General features: G+C 39.0%; 1 protein-coding gene across 7 annotated transcripts in view; it reads right to left on the reverse strand.

The window, feature by feature from the left end:
• Nucleotides 1–24,321, reverse strand: part of STAG2 (STAG2 cohesin complex component) — a 62,612-nt gene that overhangs the window by 17,535 nt on the left and 20,756 nt on the right. For 4 of the 7 annotated variants that reach the window (XM_083422719.1, XM_083422720.1, XM_083422722.1 and 1 more), the window contains exons 2-15: nucleotides 19,383–19,537; nucleotides 18,130–18,208; nucleotides 17,473–17,634; nucleotides 15,889–15,985; nucleotides 14,618–14,694; nucleotides 10,693–10,897; nucleotides 9,461–9,612; nucleotides 6,773–6,846; nucleotides 6,555–6,678; nucleotides 5,526–5,624; nucleotides 5,328–5,407; nucleotides 3,914–4,021; nucleotides 1,900–2,011; nucleotides 659–776 (exon numbers count right to left, since the gene is read on the reverse strand). In XM_083422719.1, the coding sequence (XP_083278845.1) occupies nucleotides 659–776; nucleotides 1,900–2,011; nucleotides 3,914–4,021; nucleotides 5,328–5,407; nucleotides 5,526–5,624; nucleotides 6,555–6,678; nucleotides 6,773–6,846; nucleotides 9,461–9,612; nucleotides 10,693–10,897; nucleotides 14,618–14,694; nucleotides 15,889–15,985; nucleotides 17,473–17,634; nucleotides 18,130–18,208; nucleotides 19,383–19,426 (1,531 nt within the window). In that variant the 5' untranslated portion in view covers nucleotides 19,427–19,537. The remainder of the gene's footprint in view (nucleotides 1–658; nucleotides 777–1,899; nucleotides 2,012–3,913; nucleotides 4,022–5,327; nucleotides 5,408–5,525; nucleotides 5,625–6,554; nucleotides 6,679–6,772; nucleotides 6,847–9,460; nucleotides 9,613–10,692; nucleotides 10,898–14,617; nucleotides 14,695–15,888; nucleotides 15,986–17,472; nucleotides 17,635–18,129; nucleotides 18,209–19,382; nucleotides 19,538–24,321) is intronic. The other 3 variants (XM_083422723.1, XM_083422724.1, XM_083422725.1) reach the window with 1 other exon arrangement.

Genomic DNA, 24,321 nt, shown 5'->3' on the forward strand with positions numbered 1-24,321 from the left:
GCAAGGGTACTGATCTGCAGAATTAACTCAAGGTACTGATTTAGTATTAAAATTATTTCAAATGTTTAATAAAATTATCAGGGATGATGTTTCAGTATAAATCTGCAAGACAGCATTATTCCTACAACCACAATACCTATACAGAAAAACTGAGGAGCAACCAGACATCTGTTTGTTTATTAAAACACATTTGCTGGTTTGACTATGAAATAGGGGAGGGGGTTAACTTTGTATACTAAAAAATCATGGTGAGAGACCAAGGGAAAGTGGATTTCGCTCCTCATCACTGCAAGATCCACTCTATAGTTCTCTGGAGAACTTGTTTATTAAACATATACATATTTCATTTGATCCCCAAGTTGAAGACAACAACAAAAATTCAACAGATTTAAGCTACAAACTATGCTTCATAAAGAGTATGTCCAATCCAAGAGTACATTCCAAGGAAATATGCATAGAACCAAACTGACCTATGGACTGCAAGACATATGGACTATTTGCTAACCAATGGTTGCAACCCAGATTTCTGTACACAAAAGAGCTTCCGTTTCTCTTCCATGAGAAAGGAAACCTCTACAAACTCAAAACCCCTTCCCAACCAGACTATAAAGTCTTCTTATGAAAAAGTTTGATGCTGAAGAATACAGTGAAATCTTACGTTCTTCTCCATTGAGTGGCTCCTCCAACAGAAGACTATTCATACATTCCCAGTCCTTCAAGAGGTCAGTGGCACAATCCCACATGCTGTCCACCAAGTAAGCAGCATGCTCATGTAACTAAAAAAGATTCAACTGTATTTAACATTTTGTCTCAGGAAAACTAGTTAATATGTATACCCCAATGGTTAGGAAAAGCCCTACTGTTGTTGAAGCTGTGAAAGAGCTAATACTAATTCCTGTTATTTATAATTTCAAAGGGAAGTGTTAATATTGAACAGAATTATGGGCAATTAACCAGGAAAATGTTTTTGTTACTTGTTTGTAGTTACTATGATGACCTCTTGAAACAAGTGTATTTAAGCATCCTGAACTGGTTTACTTATTCAGAAATGTGTGCTGCATTTTAATTGACAGTGACAGTCATGGTTATTTGAAAGATCTAATCACAGCAAAACACTCAAAGAACCTCAAATCAGAAAACTCTTCTTCTCCCCTCATGCTTCTATTATCAAAACTGTCAATGGTAAACAGTGTCAGCAATAATCATAAAGGGAGAGATTTGGAGGTGCACAGAAGAGCAAAGGAAATGTGGCCTATGAGTTCAATCTTCCTGGCCATATTGTTTATATTCATACTCTTAACAGAGTAGCCAAAACTTTTCATGAACTCATTTTCCACTAATTAGTGTAGCAAAAAAAAAAATATAGGCCTCGGCCTCACTCTAGGCAGCTGTTTAATCATCAAAAACTAACTCTACAGTAAAATAAATAATCCCTTTAATAACAGATTTGTAAAGACATCCTAGTTTAAAAAAATGTTCAACAGATACAGTGGTACCTCGGGCTACAAACTTAATTTGTTCCGGAGGTCCATTCTTAACCCGAAACCGTTCTTAACCTGAGGCGCGCTTTCACTAATGGGGCCTCCAGCTGCCACCACCGCACTGCAATTTCCGTTCTCATCCTGGGGCAAAGTTTGCAACCTGGAGCAACTACTTCTGGGTTAGCGGAGTTTGTAACCCGAAGCATTTGTAACCCAAGGTACCACTGTATATAAAATGAACTGTGGCAAAACTATTTTACTGCTCTTTTAAGCAAATTGCTACACTTGGGTGAGACACTTCTTACTATTCAGAAAGTCTTGAATGCCTGATATGCTCTTCTGGAAGAAATCACCATAAAAATCAAGCATTTATCTTAACTATAGTTCTATAAAATGAACAAGTTACTCATAAACATACCTCACTTTCCAAAAAGAAAAATACTAAAGTCTTGACAAGGTTAGCATTTGGACCTTGTCTCCCCCGTCTTTTAAGAATTCCATCCTCTTCAGGGTCTCTACGACTAAAAAGCCTTTCAAAGCAAGGGAACAAAAAAACAAGCACCAGACATTTATTGCTATATCAAAAATTGCTGTATATGCATTTACTAGACAGATGATGTTTTCAAGAGCAACAGTTAACTATTATTAACAGGTAAAAGTTTGCTCTTTTATAGACAATATCCAATTGTTGCACCCTACTGATGCAGTGAACTTCCACTTGCACACGTGATACATTTTATTTCTCATTTTCCTTGCTGTCACCCATGCACCCCAAAATCTGCTCCAGTGGGTTGAGGGACCCTCTGAGATAGATGGGGCGGGGGGGGGAGATGTAGGGGGCAGAAGAGGAAGGGGAATTCCCACTGTGTACACTGGCACTATGTGGGATCTCATCCTCTATCACTATGGAAGGGTTGCCTATAATAGGGTTGCCACATTTTGAAAAACGAAAAAGGGGGCACATTTTCCAACTTCTACTTTCTGTTCTGTCAGGCAAACGCTGAGGCACTTTCTTGCATATTCACCTCTGGCGACTGAACACTCAGTGGCCTAGTTTAAATATGTGTGTGTTGGGTTAGGATAGCAGGAATGCAAATACTTGCATACTTAGAATCATAGAATTGTGGAGATACAAGGAACCCTGAGGATCATCTAGTCCAACCCTGCAATGCAGGAATGTGCAGCTGTCCCATATGGGACCTGAACATGCAACCTTGGCATTATCATCACCATGCTCTAACCAAAGCAGGGAGTTGAACCAAGGTCCTTCTGGGTGCAAAGATGTTCTTGGCACTGAGCCATAGTCCCGCTGAAACAGATACACAGGAAGGAGCCTTATACCAAGTCTGACTCAATGCTCTGACTACCTCAGTACTGCCTAAGTCCAAAGTTCATTTCAGGACCTAATCTGGCCTGTCAGATTTTATCTGGCTCCTGTGGCAATTTCCTTCCTGGGGTAAAATCCTAAAAAAAAGCTCAACAACTTCAACCCTAAAAAAACCCTTCATTTCCGGACCTCTTTAAAAAAAGTTTGCACACCACTGGCCTACGCAGTTGCTTTGGAACGTCTCAGGGCAGCAGTACTACCACACACACACAAATGGCTTTAGTCATTAAGGTCCCCAATCCATGCATGTTTTACTTGGGAGGAAACCCCACTGAACTGCTGGAATTTACTTCCAAGTAGAACACTGTCTCCAGATCAGAAATGGAAACAACCCTTTCCCCCAAATGATGCCCAAATTGCTTCTTTTGTTTATTACACGTTGTATTTTATTGTATTATGCTTTGAATTCCATAAAACTATACTCATCTTGCCTGCATAATACCTCCTGCACTCCACTAACCATAGTTAGTGGAAACTAGTTTGCAAATCCTGGTTTATGATCATCCAATTTGCTAATCACCCATAAATTGTTATTTGTCAAGTCAGATATCACACCAAAAAACCTTAAGTCATTAACTGAACTGAACCATAAATACAAAAACCACCAGGATTTTCAGGCTGTCCATTTACTAGAGCTGTGGCATGCAGTGAAAGGCACAAGATGTCCACAGAGTGTGAGCAGGCATACTTTCCCTAAACTGTATGAGACTTTTAAAGGTCAAAACAAGCACTTCAAATGGGGTCCAGAAACAAACTTTAGCCCCTTTAACATTATCAAGCCCCATTTGGTTGGAACAGACTCTGACATAGGCCTGTATATAGCACAGTACTGAGATTTCCTGCTCAGGTGGAACTAGAGAAATAAAACTTAGTTGTGATATTTGTGTGTGTAACTTCCTACAGTCTGAAGCAACTATACTGCATTCGATTATTGCTTCCCTCATGAGGAGAGACTTTGTTTAAAACATATCCATAGTATGCTAATTACAGAAAACATTGACCATTTCATAAGTGGTACTTATACAAAAACATTATCCTGCCTTACTTTTTATAAAGAAATTCTCCTGCTGCTACAGCTACTGGACGATGGGCAGAGTAAACCAGGTGGTAGACATTTTCACAGTCTTCTGCAGTCAGGACTTCTTCACTACTCCTAGAAATGAAAATAAAAAATATATATCCCAAAATCTTAAGGAAGAACGAAGAGATTCAAAGTTGATGTTAACATTAAAATTAAAAAAGGAGCAAAGTGACTAATATTTCGATGTAGACAAAAATAAAAGTACAGAAACAATAACCACAAAGCCAACAGAGCTAGGTTTACAATATAAAAGCACAAAAATACATATCACAGTAACAAATGAAAACACTATGCATGCACCCCACAGTTTAAAAGGTCATAGATAGTTTAATTAGCCAAAGGACTGGTAGAAGAGGAATGTTTTTCCTTGGTGCCTGAAGTTATGGAACAAAGGTGTCAGGTGAGCATCTCAGGGGAGAGCATTCCACAAGCAGGGAGCCAACCCAGAAAATCCATTATGGTTTTGCTGGCCTCCAGACCTCTCACAGAGAAGGCACACAAAGAAGGCCCCAGATGCAAGGTCGACTGGTTCATATGGGGGGAGGTGGTCCATGAGGTATTGCAGTCCAAAGCCATGTACACCAACCGCTCAGGAGTTGCATAACTAGTTTCATTTTACTGAGTTTCATTAGCTGCTTGTTAAATTTGTGAACAGCTGTATAAAAAAACGGTAAGTGATCTGAGGTAAATGCTGACAGCTAAGTTATCTTTGCCGCCAACAGTTGACATGTCCCATAGCTACCAGAATTGGTTATGAATGGAGGGCTGGTCAAGCACTACAGCAGTTTTATATGTAATATTATTTGCACTGTGGGAAATGGGCCAAATTCTCTCAGACATTTTTATTCAAGTATAATGAAATGTAATTGGCAATAAAATGATATAATGGAGACAGGGTGAATCCGGTTGATTGCTAAGTAGTTGATAGCTGCAGCTGCTTGGAAACTGGGTGAAGATGCTGTAGGAATTCTTGCACCACCTACAAATAACTTCCATGAAATCAGTGGACTTTTAAAATTACCACAGCAGAACAGGTGACCTCACTAAGTCAGTTTAGGCTGCCCTGCTGCTCACTGTGGACATGAACAAAAAACCCACCAAAGAATTTGGGCTCTTAAACAAATATATCAAGGAATCATGACATTTTCTGGCACAAATGGCTGTTAAGAACTACTTAAAAACCTGCTCAGAGTATCCCAGCATGATAAAAACTGAATCCCCCCCCCAAAAAAAAGATCTTTCAGCCCCATAAGCAACATAATAAAAGTGACACTGCACAACAGATATTCTATGTTCAAAGCTTTGTCAAAGTGCATGTAAACAAAATGTACAAATTAACTCCACATGTTTATATTACACACTGGCCTGAAATACTTACTGTAAAACAAGAGTAAGTAGTTTTATTGCTTGCACTGCCACATCATATTCTTTGTCTAGAGTCATAGACACAATTCTATCCTGATGGGGGGGAACAAAGTTTTAAAATGACAAGTGTTAAAAATTGAAAGTCTGGAATGCTAGCTTAAATGAAAGAGAGAGAAAATGCTAGCTTAAATGAAAGAGTAAAAATACGAACCTTGAATCGACTGGTGAAGAGCTCCAATTTGGAATTCAGTTCTTTATTATAATAAAGCCCTTGCAAAGCTGTAAGACATTTGAGTCTTACCTCCCCTTGCTAAGAAAAAATCAAACACATGGAGGCTTTAAATATCATTTTTCAACATGACATGCTGCATTCATTGATTGAACAGTTCTACATCTATTCTAAATCAAAGTTAAATGCTGCAGGTCTTTACTGTTCTTGGTTTGTTGCTGTCATATTAATAACCAAGCGCTCTCCTGATCAAACAGGCAATATTCCCAAAAACAATATAATCTTCCTCACTATGATTGTGACTGGGATCCAAACAACTACTGGCTGCATTCTAACATGGTAATCCATAAACATGGCTTACTGTGAATGAACAGCACGCTACTGCATGCTGGCAAATTGCTCCAGCTGCTCTCATTCCCAAGTGAGGGCAACAAGCTATAATCCAAACCAGAGCTTGTAGTTTGTGTTTCCCAAACAAACCACAAATTGGGAAAGAGCCTTAGTTTCACAGATTGTAGTTTGTAGAGAAAGAAAACCATGTGCTGGTTCAGACATTGATAGAAACTAAGGTTCCTGGTTGATTGCTCCTGCTCACACTAGGAGAGAAGTGCAGCAGGAGCGATTTGACAGTGTGTGCTAGCATATTGCTCATTCACAATAAACCATAGTTTATGGCTTACCACACACCAACAGCCTTCCCAAAAAGCATTCCATGATTATGGCACCACTACTGACAAGGCACACTGTAAAGAGCCTGATGAACATGTGCATGCAGGCACTTTGGTCCCAAGCAATACCCAACAACTTGTGAAACGCTTTTGACTCAAAGACCTCTTGGAATGTAATTCATATAACTTAACTTTTGTAGTTCTCCATTTTGCTTAAACCCAACAGATAATATATATTTAAAATGTTGTACCTGTACTGAAACTAACTTTGTTTAGTTTTGCTGCTTTATTCTCAATAATTCTGAAAACCTTGAAAATGGACAAATGGTACACAGCACCTTACCTTGTCATGCATTGTCCATCCCACATATTTTAAATAGCTGTCATTGAGAAAGGCATCACTATACATTTTCATCCAAATCCCAATTTCTTCAATACAGATTGCTCTTATTTCAGCTATTGCATCCCTGGAAGAGAATTGAAAAGTAAGTAAAATATGATAAATAAAATAATCACAAGCAAAGCTTAGCCCGTTCCATAGCACAGAGCAACTGAACTCACCTGTATCTATGAACAAATACACCTTTAAAAATTGCATTCATCATATTCTCTATTTCATCCTGATTTTCTTGGAGCTGAAAAATACATCAAGTGCCAAATGAAGAAACTGTAGTTTTAAGAGATATACTGACACAATACATGTCTATAAAACTGGAATAATTCTCAAAAAAGATTACGGGACAGGTGAATTTGTTTAAATAATTGCATATTAACAAATCATTTTCAGTGTGTGAACACTACTGCATGCCATACTGGTGTGGGAAACTTTTGGCCCTCTAGATGTTGCTGTATTACAATTGCCATTCGCCAGGCTTCCTGGGGCTGATGAGAGTTGTAGCTGCAACAAAAGCTGGAGGGTCAAATGTTCCCCACATGCCATACAGTAGGATAGCAACATGAATAAAATATCCGTAAAAGTTTAAAATTATACTAATGAAGCAATGAAGCTTGAAGATATGCTTACAAGAGTGCACACAATTAGGAGGTGAGGTGGAGTGTTTCTTTTAGAGAAAGCAATTTATGAGCATTGATGAACTGTTGCCCCACCATGCTTTCAATCAACTCACTTTTACCTTTTGCAGAGAACCTAATCATCTAGAGACATCTAAGACCAGAGAGTGGAAGGAAGTGATTCAATGTTGGACACCATCCCATAAAAGAAAGCAATGTAGAGAGATTAAATGGCACTAAGTTCAGTTAAGAGGCTCTCTGAGCCCAGCTCCCCAGTTTGGAAAGAAAGGCTTCCTTGGCCTCCACTTGTTCTCAGGTATGGTGCACATGTTGGCAGAAGAGTCACTTTGACTCTGCCCAATAGTTCTTTAGCCAAAGTAAGATTATCCATGGAAAAGGAGAAGATAGAATGCATAGGAAAAGAAATATATCCTCTACATCCATCCTTTGTACCCAGATGACATGCATGTTGACTATTTACACTATTCATGCTACAGGAACTTTGAAACTAAAACTACAGCCATTGTACTTCAATATTTCAATACTTCAATACTAGAAGACATCTGAAGGCAGCCCTGTTTAGGGAAGCTTTTAATGTTTGATGCACTATTGTATTTTAATATTTTATTGGAAGGCGCCCAGAGTGGCTGGGGAAACCCAGCCACATAGGCTATTATTATATTTATATTGTGCCTTAAGCACAGTAAGATCATTGTCAGCTAGGATCCAAATCTTGTGAAGACTCATGACACAGTAGCTAAATTCTGGAGGTAAGAATTTCATAGAAAAACTAATGCTCAGTGCCACCTAGCAGAAAAGTTTGAGGACCCACAGTAAACTAGACTAAAAACTCAATTTTTGGAGAAGGGGTAAAAATGAAACTCCATTGTATATAATGTTCCACACAGCACAAATCCAGCTGGTGGGAGTCAACATAGTCTTTTAAAGGGCTGTCTTGGTTAGCTTTCCTTGAAACAAGCCTACACCCATGGATAGAATAATCATAGAAATAGCTGATATTTTGCCTATACAGAGAAAGAGTCTGTCACCTTTTAAGATCTTCATCTATTTCTGTGCTTATTTTGTTATAGTTGTGATCTGTGCAACCAAACTCTTCAATATTTTATTGGGCTGATTTTTAAATGAAATCCAAAGTATTTATAAAAGGTGTTTGTCACTTGAGCTTTCAGATTTACAGTATTCCGAAAATAAATGATTTAGTAGTATTAATCTAGTAACCAGATGCTTCTCCAAAAGTGTACAGTAAGTTCCATGTATTTTGTATTGATGTGTTATTATCTTTCGGGTAGAGACATTATGAACTCTTGCAAGCCAGGAAGAGATCATGAACACCTTTGACTTGTGGCACACTGCAATCTTAGTAGCTTTGACAAGTGATTATTAACAAAAACTTCTAACATTAGGTCAACCCACTCTTTAAATATGCTACTGAGATTCACTTATTGAAGGGTTCTTGCTAGAAAGGGTCATTCAGGCCTAACAAAGGCTTTTTCCGCAATTGCTTACACTTCTTAATTAATTCGATACAATCAGGTTTGATCTGAATTTACATATTTATTTATAATATTATTCAAACGCTTAGCAGTTATGGAAGACCCTATCTTGGCATACTGGTTTACTATATGATTGGGGTGATTTAGGGTCCTTGCCTTGTTCTTCATACAGTACATAGGCAAACAATGGAACTCACTCTTTAAGGAGGCAGTGATGGCCACCAACTTGGATAGCTTTAACAGAGGATTAGACAACTGCATGGAGAGCCCACCTCTCCCATGTGGTCACTGGGTGACCTTGGACATGCCACTCTATTTGAATCTTTTGCACACTGTCTGCCTCGGTCGTTTTGTTGGATGTGTTAAAACTTTAAAAGATTAAACAAATTCATGGAGAAGAGGGTGTCAATGGCTACTAGCCATGATTTCTATGCTCTACCTCCGAAGTTGGAGGCAACAATGCTTCCAAATACCAGTTGCTGGAAACTGTGGGAGAAGAGAGTGCTCATGCACTCATGTTCTGCTCCCTGGTTTTCCACAGGCATCTGGTTGGCCATTATGAGAGCAGGATGCTGGACTAGATGGCTCATTGGCCTGATCTAGCAGGCTATTCTTATGTTCCAATAACTAAGCAATGGCAAGATAAATTTCACAATCAACTGACAGCACACCTCATTTTGCATCAAAATCTTTAGAAATTAAAATAATTGACAAAGGCTCTAACCTCTTTCCTTTTTTGTAGCAAGAGCTCCAGTCTATCATTAGCTCGTTTTACAATTATTTTATTTCGTTCTGCTTCATACTGTCGTTGTGTATTGTCCATGTTAATGCTCAGATTTAATGCCACATTCACTAATGCAGTCATCAGTTTCATAGCTAAAAAGTATGAAAGATAAAATCACTTAACGTGCATATGTTTTAAAAAATAAATAAAGACATTATCAAGACTGCCAAATGAGACACAGAGACAAAACCACTATAGCACATTTAAATTAGACTGCTCAATGTAAACAAGGCTGCAATCTTATGCACACTTACTTGGCAATAAGTCCCACTGAACTCAAGGGGACTTACTTCTTAGTGGACTTGTACAGGGATGCACCATTTGAATGATTCATTTAGAAATGGAAAGGATGGTTACATGCAACCTAGATAATATTGATCTTAATAAACCACTATCTTGATTTGCCTCTATATCTTTATTTTCTTATTGGAGGAGATATCAAAACAGGCCCATTAGAATGACTACAGTACAAACATATGAATAATTTATTTTATTTTTCTAAATTAAATTACAACCAACACATGCACACATAGAAATGTATGTGTGCATTTGTATGTAAGTTTATAAAACAAAAACTAGCATAAATAAGAAATGTCTTCATTTATATAACAACAGGAATATATTTTCTACAACAGTATAGTATCTTATTCCATAACCATTTGAAATAACCCGAAACTTTTCAAAAATGCTTTTCATTACATATGTTTTATTCGGAGACTCTATCCTATTTTTTGTGGATGGGTAGCAATCAAATCCCATGTCTTTGCCTGGTACCAAAAAGCTTTCCCAGGGGCAGAACCCAGGGCAGATATTCTCAACCATAGCCATATTCTCAAGGACATTTTTCCAGTTGCATCTGCTTTACTTCAGAAGGCAGAGACAACAAAGCATCCACATGCTAACATTCAGTAATACAGAAGGGATTCCAGTGAGGATGATCTCAGTTTTTGGATATAGCCCAAAATATATTTTATTTTACTGTGATTATTCCCACTTTAAGGAAGGCAAATAGATATCTATTTTATCAAACTATGTTTTTCTCTTTGGCTTACTGCAGATTTCTGAACCAGTCATCGCAAATTCAATAAAATATGGGAGAATATCATTATTCAGGATGCCTTTTAAGACTTAAAAAGAGAATACACAAAATCATCCTAATAAAGACTGCTTACCTGCCAGTGTGCTAGTATGTCGAAATGCCCTGACTTGAGAGTCTGATAGTCCTGTAAGTAGTGAAATGACTGTGTCCATCATATATTCATCATATATGATACTATACTGACACTGCCGGACCAATACTCCAATAAACTCACAAAAGCTTGACTTAAATTTCTTCCATTGAGGACCAGCCATGGTAAGTGGATAATCTCCACTATCCTACAATAGGAAACAAATATATGTTAATGATATTTCATATTATTGCTTGTTAAAATATAAGACGACTTGAGGAACTAAAACAGCAGAAGTAAATGCTGTAAATGTCAGCATTCTTCAAGACCCAAGAAATGCTCCTCACAAAAAGGATTATCATTGTTTTCTTTAGTACATTAAGTTTTGTTTTGCTTTCCAAAGTGGAACCAAGATTTCTGCTCACCACAAAAACATAAAAAATTTTTGCAGAACCAAAACTCTCAAGGCAGCAGGTGCATTTGAACATGCAAGAATAATAATAATCACTCTGGAATAGCCCTGGGGAAATAAGTTATTTTAAGAAAACTACATAAACTGAGATGCCAACAAGCAGTTTTCAAAACAACGCAGGGATTTCAAAAGAAACCAATGATAAGCAATCTGTAAGACATCCAGTTTACTGTTGAAGTCAACTGTACTTTTTAGCTCTTGAAAATACACACTTCTGGAGAGGAGCTCCCTTATTAAGGCATAAACTGATAACCTCTTCAGAGCAGAATATGTGTGGCTCTCGTGCAGTTTATTACCATTGTGCAAAGAAATACAGCTAAACCCTTTTAGATGAATAGTTGGAAGCAGTCTTGAAAAAAACATATTGAAACAGTATTTCAAGGTTTAAACAGTAGAATGTTATTTGTGTAGGAGCATGTACATACATATGTAATACTTAACAAATATTCCACGTCTTTATGACATATCATATTGTTTCTAAACTTAAATACAATATTAAATCTAACAATGTCAATAATATGAATATGGCTGTTTAACAGTGCCCTGGGTTAATATCTTTTAATTTATCCCACGCAAAAATTCTCAAAACTCCACTGTCCATTGTTTTCTTCATTACTGTTACAAGCCAATATTTAACATTGGAAATGTATATTCTTTTTAAATGTCTTGCTTCCAATAACTTCTTTGGGACACCTATCTCTATTCATGCTTGGTATTTCATCGCTCCCCTTAAAACAGGGGTGGAGAAGCTTCTTTAGCTGAAAAGTTGTAGGCTCACATGGGCAGCCCTCTGTGGATTACATGCCTGTGGTGAGTGGGGCCAGGGACATGTGGGCGGAGCCACACATGATTCTTACTTTTGTACAGTAGGCTACATTCCAGACATGCAAAAGCCAGGCAGAGGATTACATACACAAACACTTCCACACACAACAGGCATTATGCACTCAAGGAGGACATAAAGCAGAGACAGGTGTGGCACAGAGAAAATCTTGAGGGCCCAATAGAGGCCTGGAGGGTCATATTCAGCCTCTGGGCCAGAGGTCCCCCACCCTATCCTGAAAATCAGTGTTCAAAATTCACTGGTCGCCAGTCACATTTCGCAACTCACAACCATCTACTTGGTGACTGACATCACCATCTGGCTGGCTGGCACACAGTAGCATTTCTTGCTGCATACCAGCCAGCCAAGCTGGAGAGATGTCAGAATCACCAGCAACTCTTGACATCTCCACAAGTCGGCAGCGTCTTTTACTGTCAAACTACCACAAAAGTCAGCTAACTCGTGTAGTAGCATGGCAGCAAAAGACGCCACTATGCTCCAAACAACCCATCTGTGGAGATTTTTGTTGCTGGCAACTCTGGGTGGAGAGGGGGAGAAATTAAGACAATGGAGCCAGGAGGAGAACAGAAGCTGCTTTATTAGGGTGATGGTGGCTGAACCACAGAGCTGTCTGGAACACACAAGAACACACTTTCTTTGAACTCTGTTCATCCTATCAGAAGGATACACGAGAGTGGCCCCAACAGAATTATCTGCACATCGTTAATACCCTGCCTTCCTGAACACCTGCATGGATTAAACACCACTGATTATTTTTGTCATTTAATATCACCGCCAAGAACACTTGGAGGCCAAAGCTGCATGGTGTTCATCTTTTTATTCCATAAACATGCAACCTAACATCTCAATAAACTAAGTTTCCAAGGTTTATTTTTTCATGAGTTACAGAACCTCAGGGCTGCAAAGGGATGTTTGCAAAACAAGTGAACTTTCATACTCCAGAATGAAGCTCAGAAGGATTTCTAACGTTTAGTGGATAGGATTTCAGAATTGTGGGTTCTAGTCAAAGCTAATCCTACTCAAAGTAAATCCATTTAAGTTACGAGGCATAGCTAACAGGGTCATTACAATCAATGGGTCTACTCTAAGCAGAACTTATGTGGCTACAACCCACTGTCTGGCCAGGTATTTTTCTCTTAAGACAACTCTTTGGTCCCTAGTGGTTCTCTGGACTCTCTTTTACTTCCATATGTGTGTGTGTGTGTGTGTATCCCCTTTGACTCTCTTCTACTGTTATCACTGCTATCCTTTCTTTTAGGACCAATTGACACAACAGTACTTCACACTGAAGTGGGGTGGGTGGAATTCAGACCTTATGAACGCCTCTTAACTCACATGGTGTGGCTTGCTACTTTCTGGAAAGTCTTTGAAAGATGGCTTGAGGAACATTAAAAATGGTTGTGCTAATCAGCCATTTAGAAGCACAGGAAAATTTTGAAAAGGAAAATGGTTATAAAAATGATAGCTAATATATAGTTATTTGTGGAATTAAACCATATCGTGACATTTTGTGCCTTCATGGCACAGGACCTACATTTCTTTTTCACAAAATGCATATACCAATGCTCAAGGTCTCCTCTAAGTACTCACATTCATTTTTATCATTCCAGTTCCAAGAATACTCAGTAGACCTGGTTCCCACCACTTTTGCTTAGTGTTATAGTTTTGTAATGCAATCATATGAAAGTTTATTCAGAAGTAATCTCCAGTGAATTCAATGGGACTTACTACCAGATAGGTGTACATATAGAATTTTCAGCCTTACACCCCAGAGAAGTGGGGTTAAGACCTTAGTTTATTTATCACCCAGTGCCAACTTTGGGTGGGAATCCATTAAAGAGCCCTGTCAATGGAAGCCCTGCAGAGTCAGTGTGTTGGACTATGACCTGGGAGACCAGAGTTTGAATCCTCACTCATCCATGAAGCTCACTGGGTGACTTTGGACCAGTCCCCATCTCTTAGCATACCCTACCTCACAGGGTTGTTGTGAGGATGAAATGGAGATGAGGAGAACCATGTGCACTACGTTGAGCTCCTTGGAAGATAAATGTGGGATATAAATACAATAAGTGAAATAAAGGATTTCTGCTTCTGTAATGGGGCTTTATTCCTTTCCTCCACAAGCCCCCCCCCCAACTGGCTGGGGGGGGGGGTTGGAGTAGCCACCACCACAGCACACAGGGGCAAAAGAGAGGGGACTGTTCCATCCGGCAAGTCAAAAAGCTTGCCCTGGCAGAATGATTGCCTTAGTGTGAATTCCAATCCTTTAAAAATCAGTGAGGCTGTTTATTTTTTGAGGTGATTTTTATTCCAATGGAGACTCAAACATTCCACTGTGGTGATCGTAACTTAGGTTTAAAGTGCCATTTGGTGGCTAGCTTACATATCTGAGTTTCTAGCACTGCTTAAAACATCCCTTCAAAAGAGATGCGATCATTATTATCTGAATGTTTTAACTGTAAGTTCATTTCCCCTGCTTTTACTTATTAACTTTCCACCCTACCACTATCCTTTGTTATGCAATGTATTACATCAAACATTTATATCCTGCGACATGATAGTTCATTTCATAAATGCATGACAAATTTTCTAGAAATATGTCTAAAATTTACCTCATCAAATTCTTCAGTCATTTTCCGAATAATTTCTGAGTTTTGCATATGTCGAAACATCTCTGCTGTTACAACCCCTACAAGTAACAAATAGTGATTTAAAATCACATCATACAGTATCACAGACCTTAACTTCTGTAGGGGGGAAAACGTTATGCAGGAACATACTAAACTGAAATGTCATTTAATGTTTGGACAATAAGCACTGTTTGTGTATACAAACAATTACAAATTCAGGCAAGGCCTGCTTTATAAGCTGCTAACATGCAAGTTTTTATACAGTTGGCTGTTAGAATTTTCTAAAACATGTTATATGCTATATTGTATGCCACCTCAATCTCTGGCAAGCCACTACAGAAATATTGTTAATAAATTAATCCTGAAATATTATGATTCACAAACACATGAAATCCTAGTTGGCAGCCTAAGATCAATCCACAATGTCTTCAATTTTTACAAGCAAGAGAACCGAGGAGGAGGAGAGAGATAATAATAATAATTATAATAACAATAATAATAATTTTATTTATTCCCCAGCCACCCTGGGCGGCTTGCAGTACATATAAAACATAGTAAAATATCAAACATTAAAAACTTCCCGATATAGGGCTGCCTACAGATGCCTTTTAAAAGTTATGTAGTCCTTTATTTTCTTATGGTACAGGGCTTGTTCTCAAGCTAATAAAACATAGTTTATTAGACTGAGAAAGTGACATCTGAACCGAGTCTTGCTCTCCAACAACAAGAACTGAAAATACTGCAAACTATGCTATTTCTTCTACCTCCTCACTCACTGCAATGTTTGTTTTTTTAAGTGTTTATTGAAGAAGATTTCTCAAATCTTTAAAGAAGAGGCAGCTAACCCATTCGAGTGAATACATTGTTTCCTCTCTACGTGACCATTGAGTTGTGAAATTCAGACATCCTATCAACTCAAGCCAGCGTTTGCAAGCCTACTTCAAACAGTGATTTCCAGTTCTGATTTGCTGGCTGGTAACAAAACTCGGGTTATCAATTCAGATGCCATGACAAACCATAGTTGTGCTTCCTTAGCCATACTTGGGCATCATGTCTGAACTGAGCTACTCTGTGACAGGCAAGTCTAATGGAAACATGTCTAGCCAGCTGTGTTTAAGAGAGAGAGTGGTGGCAGGCATTTGCAAGCCAAGCCCCCACATTTAAGTTGAATAGTTAATTGAAAAAAGGGTGGGATTCGAATTTTTTTTTAAGTCTGTAAGGAAGTAAACGCTACTTCCAAATACACTTCTTACCTTTACAGCCTGAACATTGAATAAAGAAGTTGATGAGATCAAGAAGTGCTATATCCCTGTCATGTTTGTAGGATTCTATCCAGTCATCTACCACAGACTAGGGAAAAATAAATAAAGCCACCATTAAATACACTGTAACTACCTTTTCAAGATGCAGCTCCCACCCACCCCAAAAAAGCCACCAATCAAAAAATTATAATAAGCTCATAAAGTTCCCTGAACCAGTTCTTCTAAACAGCAAACTAAGTTGCTTATTTCTTTACTTTCTTTCATTTCTCAAAGTATTAGGCTATATGCATTCACTAGCAGAATGTTCTTCTGCTCACACAAAACAACTTTCCCTTCTCCTTCCCCTCTGCCAGCCCTGCTCCAGTTATGTGAAACAGAGAAGTCTAAATTGTTGTGAACAAAGTATTTTGCTTGTAAGCAGCTTCTACTGGAGAAAGAGTTAAAATGTTTTAATCAAGCAAGACAGTTCTCAGTTAAAACTATAGCTTGCAGATTGATGACAATGAGACAAAAGAGTTAGGTACACTGATTTTAATCCAAAGGTGCCTTTCAACTCAGATGCTGCCCCCTATGAGCAGAAGGGTATCTTTGGATCAAACTATTTTTATGTTTGTATCTAGATACAAACAAATGATTCCATTAACCAAAATAGTTTAGAAGTATTAAATAAACCTGCACTAATAATGCACACTAACTCTTAAGATTTGGAATTTAGAAAGTACGTCATTCTGACAATATTGGTAGAATTAGCTTCATAAATTAATTTCTGAATAGGTAAAGTTAAAGGACCCCTGGACAATGAAGTCCAGTCAAAGGCAACTATGGGGTGTGGTGCTCATCTCGCTTTCAGGCCAAGGGAGCTGGCATTTGTCCACAGACAGCTTTCAGGGTCATGTGGCCAGCATGACTAAACCACTACTGGCACACAGAGTCTTGGGATTATGTTCTCCCCCTCTGAAGGAGAACTTTGGAAGTTTCACTTAATAACAGCATGTCTTGTTATCAATATTTGGGCAAACTGTGGTCAGCCTTAACTATGGTTTGCTGAAACAAGTAAGTTTTATCAAGTTGCCTTCACAGTCAAAAATCGCGCATGTGTTAAACTGCTGTTAATATCGTTCAATAGAAATTTCTGCCTTCCTCCTCATAGCTGCACCAGAGGAGAAGGAGAAAGGATTTTATGAGCCCAGGGCTTTACTGGAACTTAAAATGCTAAAACATTATTTAGTTTATGTTCAAACATAGCCAATATGATTATATGTTCTTTTATTAATTTCTTCATGAGGTCATGCTCAGTTTATAGCCAGAGTAGGGAACTGAGGGACAGATTTGAGTTTGGACAACTTTCCAGGGGTTCATTCCAACGGTTAGACAAACAAACAAACAAAAACAAAGAGAATAATGCTAGTATCTCTCCCCCTCCCCATAGTTGTCTCGCTGTTAAAAAATTTATGTTTTAAAATATAACATCAAGGATGTGCATAAGAGCCCAACTCTTTAGACAGTTTCAATTTTATAGAGTGCTTTATTTACACTGCTTGAATATTCACTTTAAAACCCCCTAAAAAGACTTACCTGCATAGCACTCTTGCCCATTTTAACAACTTCAAACAGCATCATGTTTTCCACACCATTCTGCTGGTGATGCCCATTCATTCGATTTGGACCACCAGGCTTCCCTGCTCCGTTTCCAACTTTCCCCTTCTCTCCTGTACCTTTTTTCCCCTTTTTACAGGTCTGTATAAATATCAAAAGCAAATCTATTTATTGGTAAAAGTATAATTGAACTATTTCAGGCATTATTATGTGTTACCAGAGGTTTAAGATTTTGGAATCTTTATTTACTATAAATCACTATTAGTACCCATTGTGTTCTGCCGGTTTATATTTGATGAAACAAAAGTTTTCAACACAAAGACCAGGATATAAAGGGTTGCATGTACACAGTGACTTTCTGGCCTGCCCATTCCAGTAGCAACCTATCCCTGGTAAACCTGCCCCCAAAGATGTGTGAACACTCTGGAACACATTCCATGAGAAGAACAGCTTCAACTTGAAGAGAAATCTGCAACCTCCCCACACACTATTACACCAACATTATTCAGATTCAAACAAGCACTTAAGTCACCATTACTGCATGGATAAAATTTCATTCAAAAATTATATAAAATATAAATCAGCTTTATTACATTGCCACCAGTCTATATGACTGAGAATGCCAGATACACATACCTTTCCTTTCCCTGGTTTCTGATTTTTTCCTTCAATATCTTCAAAGTCAGTATCTGAAGAAAAATGTGTTTCAGACTCCCTAAAAAGACATATTTTATATTCTTGGTAAGTATGCCTTTATTTTGAAAGTATTTTATTTACCATGTCTATTACCTGGATGCAAAATAGTTTGCCCTGGCTGAACAGGGTTTCAATATGAACAGGTTTCAATACAAACAGGAAGGTACATGTCAGAAGCGAGCCAGTCCATGACAGTACAGGAGTGGTATCAGCATATGATACACACCATGCCAATTCAGAGAGGTGGAAGGATGAGAGCAGAAGCTAGGAAACCTTGAGTTAATATGTGGATAAAGAATATTTCCTACCCATTATCTTAAAAATTTAAATGGTGACAAGAATATTGCATACATAACAATGAAATTTGCATGCATTCATATCAGTTTATCTTCCTGATGCAAGCAGATACTTCACTTAAGCTGCAACTCAAAATAAACTTACTACAGCGTAAACCCTACTAAGCTCAATGGGCATAACTTTGAATAAACTCCCAGCATGGTTTGCAGGAAGCAGCAAACCAACAGACTGTGCGCAATTAACATCAGGTGAACAAATAAAATTTAGACAACACACGATTTAAAGGGGAAAAACAATGCAGTCAGAGTAACTTTCATTTCTTTGCTCATCCTTAGCAAGTAATACTTTTGTAGTATCTTAAAAAGAGCACACTCAGCAGCCCTGTTTGAGCCAGTTGTGAAGTAGTTCATTACCTACACCACTGGTCTTCCACTAGTGGGTCTGGAATCACTAGTGGGTTGCAGCGTGATCCAAGGTGAGTTGCAACAACAGCACTACCTTCATGTGACTATATGCTAAAAGATTAAGAAAGTGGGTCTTGGGTCTGAAAAGGTGGAAGACACCTGACATACACTACCCCAAATCTGCAAGAAACACCTCCAACACCTCCTTGATCATTGAACTTATATGGTTTAAAAAGCCATTACATCTGAAGAAGTCACAAGACAAATATTTATGTCAGGTACCCTTTGATAGTGGCTAAATTGTTCAAGCAATCTTTTTAAGTAACATCACATAATTCTTTCATGATGAAATGATGCTAGGACTACTGACTTAATATAAGCCATAATTTTAAGGCTCATATATAATAGTATATATCATTGCTGTTGAGGGGGGGGGGAGAGGAAAATACTTTGTGGGTTTATCATTTAACATTGCTATTTTAAGGTACTTACTGAAGCAGAGCAAAATTAGTTGTTGCTTCTTGAGCTGCTATCATTTCTTTATCATCTTCTGGAGCACTACTGTATTAAAAATGCATTCAAAAAGCAGCTGTAGTTTGCAAAAGTAATTGTTTATCACTTTATTCTCTTGTTGCAGTAGCCTATACCTGTTAAAAAACAAACAAAAGGTTAACTCAATTTACATAGCAGCTTGTGGTTTTAGTTGCTCTCATCAAATATATATTGTTGCTTCTTTAAAAATAGCCCCCAAAGATAAAATAAATAAAAGTTTTAACTTTTTTTCAAGAAGCAAGATATACTTGGGATTAGTATATATGCACATGAAATATCAATCTCAGAATTGTCTCACTGTGCTCCTGGGAATATAAATGCCTTCGAGAACAGAACAGATCAAAGGTTCACTGGATCTAGCATCCTGTTTTCATAAAAAATCAACAAGATACTTCAAGAAAAAGAGAAGGCAAACTGCAGTCTTCCCTACAGTTTTCCCCGCAAACAATAGCTTTTAAGGAGAAAATCATATTCCAACATGAAAGTTCCATTTAGTTCTCTCATAGTTAACAGTCAGTGAGAGACCTACAAATTTGTCTAGTCTCCCTTTAAGATCATGTAAGAAGTCCATGTAAGTTATTACATCTTGTAGTAGCAAATTTCAGATTAACTGTGCCCTTAGAGAAGAACTTTCTTCTGTTTCCCCCAAGTTTATTAATGTTTATGCATTTCAACAAGTAGCCCTGAATTCTGTATTATGAGAGAGAAAATTATCTCACTCATCCAGTTACTCAACACCATTCATACTTTATATGTATCAATCATTTCACTCCTATGAAGGTACTCCAACCCCTAGAACATTTTGGTTTACCTTTTCCCAGTCTTTTCCAGCTCTGTAATACCTTGTTACAGGCAGAATGATCAGAACCATACAGAGAATTTCAAATGTGGCTATAGTATAGATTTATATACAGTGGTACCTCGCAAGACGAATGCCTCGGAAGACGAAAAACTCGCAAGACGAAAGAGTTTTTCATTTTCTGAGTTGCTTCGCAAGACGGATTTCCCTATGGGCTTGCGCTTTTTTTAAAAACCGCCAATGTATTCCTACGGGAAACCGTCAATACGCAGCGGTGCTACGCAAGACGAAAAAACTCGTAGAACAAAAAAACTCGCAGAACGAATTAATTTTGTCTTGCGAGGCACCACTGTAATGGCAATGCGATACTGGCCATTTTATGTTCAATCACATTCCTAACAATCCCTATTATTTGAGAAAAATTCTACTTGAACATTGAATCCCTTGAACATTTTGGTTTACCTTTTCCCAGACTTTTCCAGCTCTGTAATACCTTATTATAGGCAGATGATCAGAACTATACAGAGAATTCCAAATGTGGCTATATCAGTGATGGAGAACCTTTTAGAGACAGAGTGCCCAAACTGCAACCCAAAACCCACTTATTTATCGCAAAGCACCAACAATGCAATTTAACCTGAATACTGAGGTTTTAGTTTAGAAGGGGAAGTTGGCACATCCATGTGGAGACACAGTGGAGTAATAAAGTGGTATCTCAGTTTTTGAACGGCTTAGTTCTCGAACTACTTGGAACCTGAACACTTCAAACCCGGAAATGAGTGTTCTGGTTTTCGAACTTTTTTCAGAAGCAGAACATGCTCTGTTCTGAGTATAACTTCCATTTTGAGTGCCACACTTCTGTTTTCAGAATGAGGAAAGGCGGGCTGGGCGGCAAGCAAGCAGGCACCTGCTGCCCTCCAGCACTTCGTCCCTCCGCCATTGCAGCCACAACAGCAACTACCCCCTCTTCCAGCTCCGGAGGCGCTGAGTGAGGGAAGGCTGGGCTGGGGCAGCAAGTGAGCAGGCAAGTAGTAGTGGGATTGGGCTGCTCTGAGCTGGATCGGGGCTGCTCAGCTGGGGAGGTGCAGGCTACGTCACACTTTCCATTGAAGAGTTCATGACTGCACTCCCCTCAAAGGAGAAGTTTAAAGGAGCCCCCACCTATGCATCAGATCCCCTGCAACCCTGTGAAGGCAGCCAACCTGAATAGTTGATGAGGTTGGGGACGGTGGGGGCTGCCCGGAAGCTGCATCTGAGAGCCCCTGAATGCAGCCAGGTGCTCTTCAGCTGAGCTGCCCGCTCCCGCTCCTAGGGGATTTCTCAGAAGTGGAGGCTTCGTGCTTCCCAGCTGAGAGATCTCCACCCTGCTCCTGCTTGCACACAAGTAGGAGTGGGAGCAGGCAGCTCAGCTGGGGAGCAGGAAGCATCCACTCCACTTCTGACTCCGCTCCTATTGGCCCAGGCCAGAGGGTGTGTAAAGCCTCAACTTCACAGCAGCAGGAGAAAGGCGGCTGCTCGGAACTCTCTGCAGCCCACCAACACGTCAGCACACTTCTGAGCGCGTGCACAGACCTGCGCCCCGCCCCCCAGCAGAGGCTCCCCAAGGGAAACCGCGTGCCCTGGAGGTTATGGCTCCGTTTTGCACGCACATACCCTGGCGCCCCATCCGAGGTGCTTCTACTCACTTGACAACTCAACACACTGCCCTTGCCTTCTGCCGGCTCTGTGCTGGGGCGATGGCGCGCGTGCCCACAGAGAGGGCTCTGAGTGCCCCCTCTGGCACATGTGCCATAGGTTCGCCACCACTGGGCTATACCATAGATTTATATAATGGAAATGCAATACTGGCCATTTTATGTTCCATCACATCCCTAACAATCCCTATTATTTGAGAAAATTTCTACTCTGCATTTCTTACCTCAAAAGCATTCCCAGATTTTAAAAAAGAATTCTCCTTAATGTTGGTAGACAGCGACCTAAAGGTGGCAAGTGGACCAAATATTAAGCCACTGAGAATCTTTCAATTTACCGATAAGGTCAGTCTCTCACAGCAATTCAAAGTAGCAAATGGAATGGACTGGGGTAGTATGATACACACTGGGAATTACTTTGCAGTTGCACAGTACACATTACCACTGTATTAAGCAAAATGCTTGTTCACCAAAGACACAGCAATGCATTTTCATTAACTGCAACTATGGTAGCCAACCTGCAATCAGTGGTGACACGCTTGTCCAATTCCTGACTGTGGTTTTTAACATGTTTAAAATACTGTAAGCAATAGCTAATTACCAGATGGTTCAAGTGCCTCTTGCGAGGTTTCAAGTTGAAAACAAATGACAAAATTGAAGACCATATACAAACATTTCAGTTGTCTAAGCTTTAAATCCAATTAATCAAATTTAAATATTATCAAATGCAACTGAACACTATATTCTTTTAATTTTACACCAAAGTCTTGAAATGTAATTTCCTGGCAGGAATAAAAGGTTAAAATTCATACTGCCACTAAGTGATGCTAAAACACAATCAGCTTACTTTAAAAAAAAAATGTATCATGCTGGAAGATCACTTGGTGGAGCTCTAGCCCAAAGCTAAATAAGACAGGTCACCCAGAGGTTGACCTAGCTATTTCTTGACAGGAAGTTTAAACTGTAACAGCTAAGGCAGAACAATATTATAATGAGTTAGAATTTATATTTTGCAGCTCGCTAAATAAAATTACGTACATAAGGTACTCCCTCACTTTAATCATGCAGAGCTTAAAAAACCCCAACAACAACTATAACAACACAAACAAACCCCAAACCTGCTGCAACAATGAGGAAGGTAGTGATTTTACAGAGTTTTGCATCGTGATTAAACTCATCACATTAATATATTTGAATATTTGTTATATTAGTTAATTTTCTAGGTGACAGCGTGTTTTCATTGTAAGCTAAAGATTCTGCCACAAATGAACAATCTGATTTTAGAGCGTTGCTCCATTAAGAATTATGCAGATAAATGTCCACTGAAAATGAGAATTGCAAATAGAATGAGCCCAAACTGATCAAACCCCAGGGACAAAAATATCTATATCACCTCACACAAAATGTGGCTCTCAGCCAAATGTTTGGAATGTTCCCATTGAAAAGTAGAATGACTGTGAACTGACACTGAGCAAGATGAAAACGCTACAGTGAATAATCCAAGATGGGCTCAGTCACACATGCAATTCATCACATGATATGACTACAGCCTATGTGAACCAGGCCCATCTGGATTTAAAACTATTATTATTGCATATTTCCCACGAGGGCTTGATAATGAAGCCTACATATGGAGCAAATATTACTGTTCAAGAAAAGTACACTCCTGAAGGTCCAAGGTGAAAAAAAATTTTTTATAGTCTGATGCAGATACTGTATAGCATTGCCAAGCACTGCTAATCTTTTAACCAAATGCAATTTTCAATAATAATAACAACAATAACAACAACCACCTGCCCTTCACCCTAAGGTCACAACCATCACCACCACCTGCCCTTCACCCTAAGGTCCCAGGGTGGGTTACAACAATAATAAACACAACATTATAAACAGTTGAAACTACATATAATCACAAATATAGGGTGTGTCATAAAAATATGCATCCCTGGTGTCAAAAGCCAGAATAAAGAGGTCACTGAAAACGATATATTAAAGTTGCTGGACACACTTCAGCAGAACCCCCAAACTATGAGTCTGCTCCTTCCAGGGAGGGCAACCCCATCCAGGACAGGCCATCTCCCCACCTCCTAAATACATTACATATCTTGTCTATTCAGCTTCAATTTATTGACCCACATCCAGCTCATCATCAGCTCCAAGTGCCTCAACTGCTTCTCCTAATTCATATGGAACAGAGAGACATGGCTCTGATGACACCTTGCTCCAAATCTCCTGGCAACAGCTTCCAGTGGCTTCATATAGATGTTAAATAGCATAGGAAACAAAGTGCCTCACAAAGTTGTCACTGTAGACCTCAAGGGTACAAGAACAATGATCTCTTGGCCAGATGACAAAGGCCCATTCAACACTCAGAAAAGCTCTACCAGAC

This window comes from Podarcis tiliguerta (assembly GCF_965153285.1).
Source record: "Podarcis tiliguerta genome assembly, chromosome: Z".
Classification (NCBI taxonomy): Eukaryota; Metazoa; Chordata; class Lepidosauria; order Squamata; family Lacertidae; genus Podarcis; species Podarcis tiliguerta.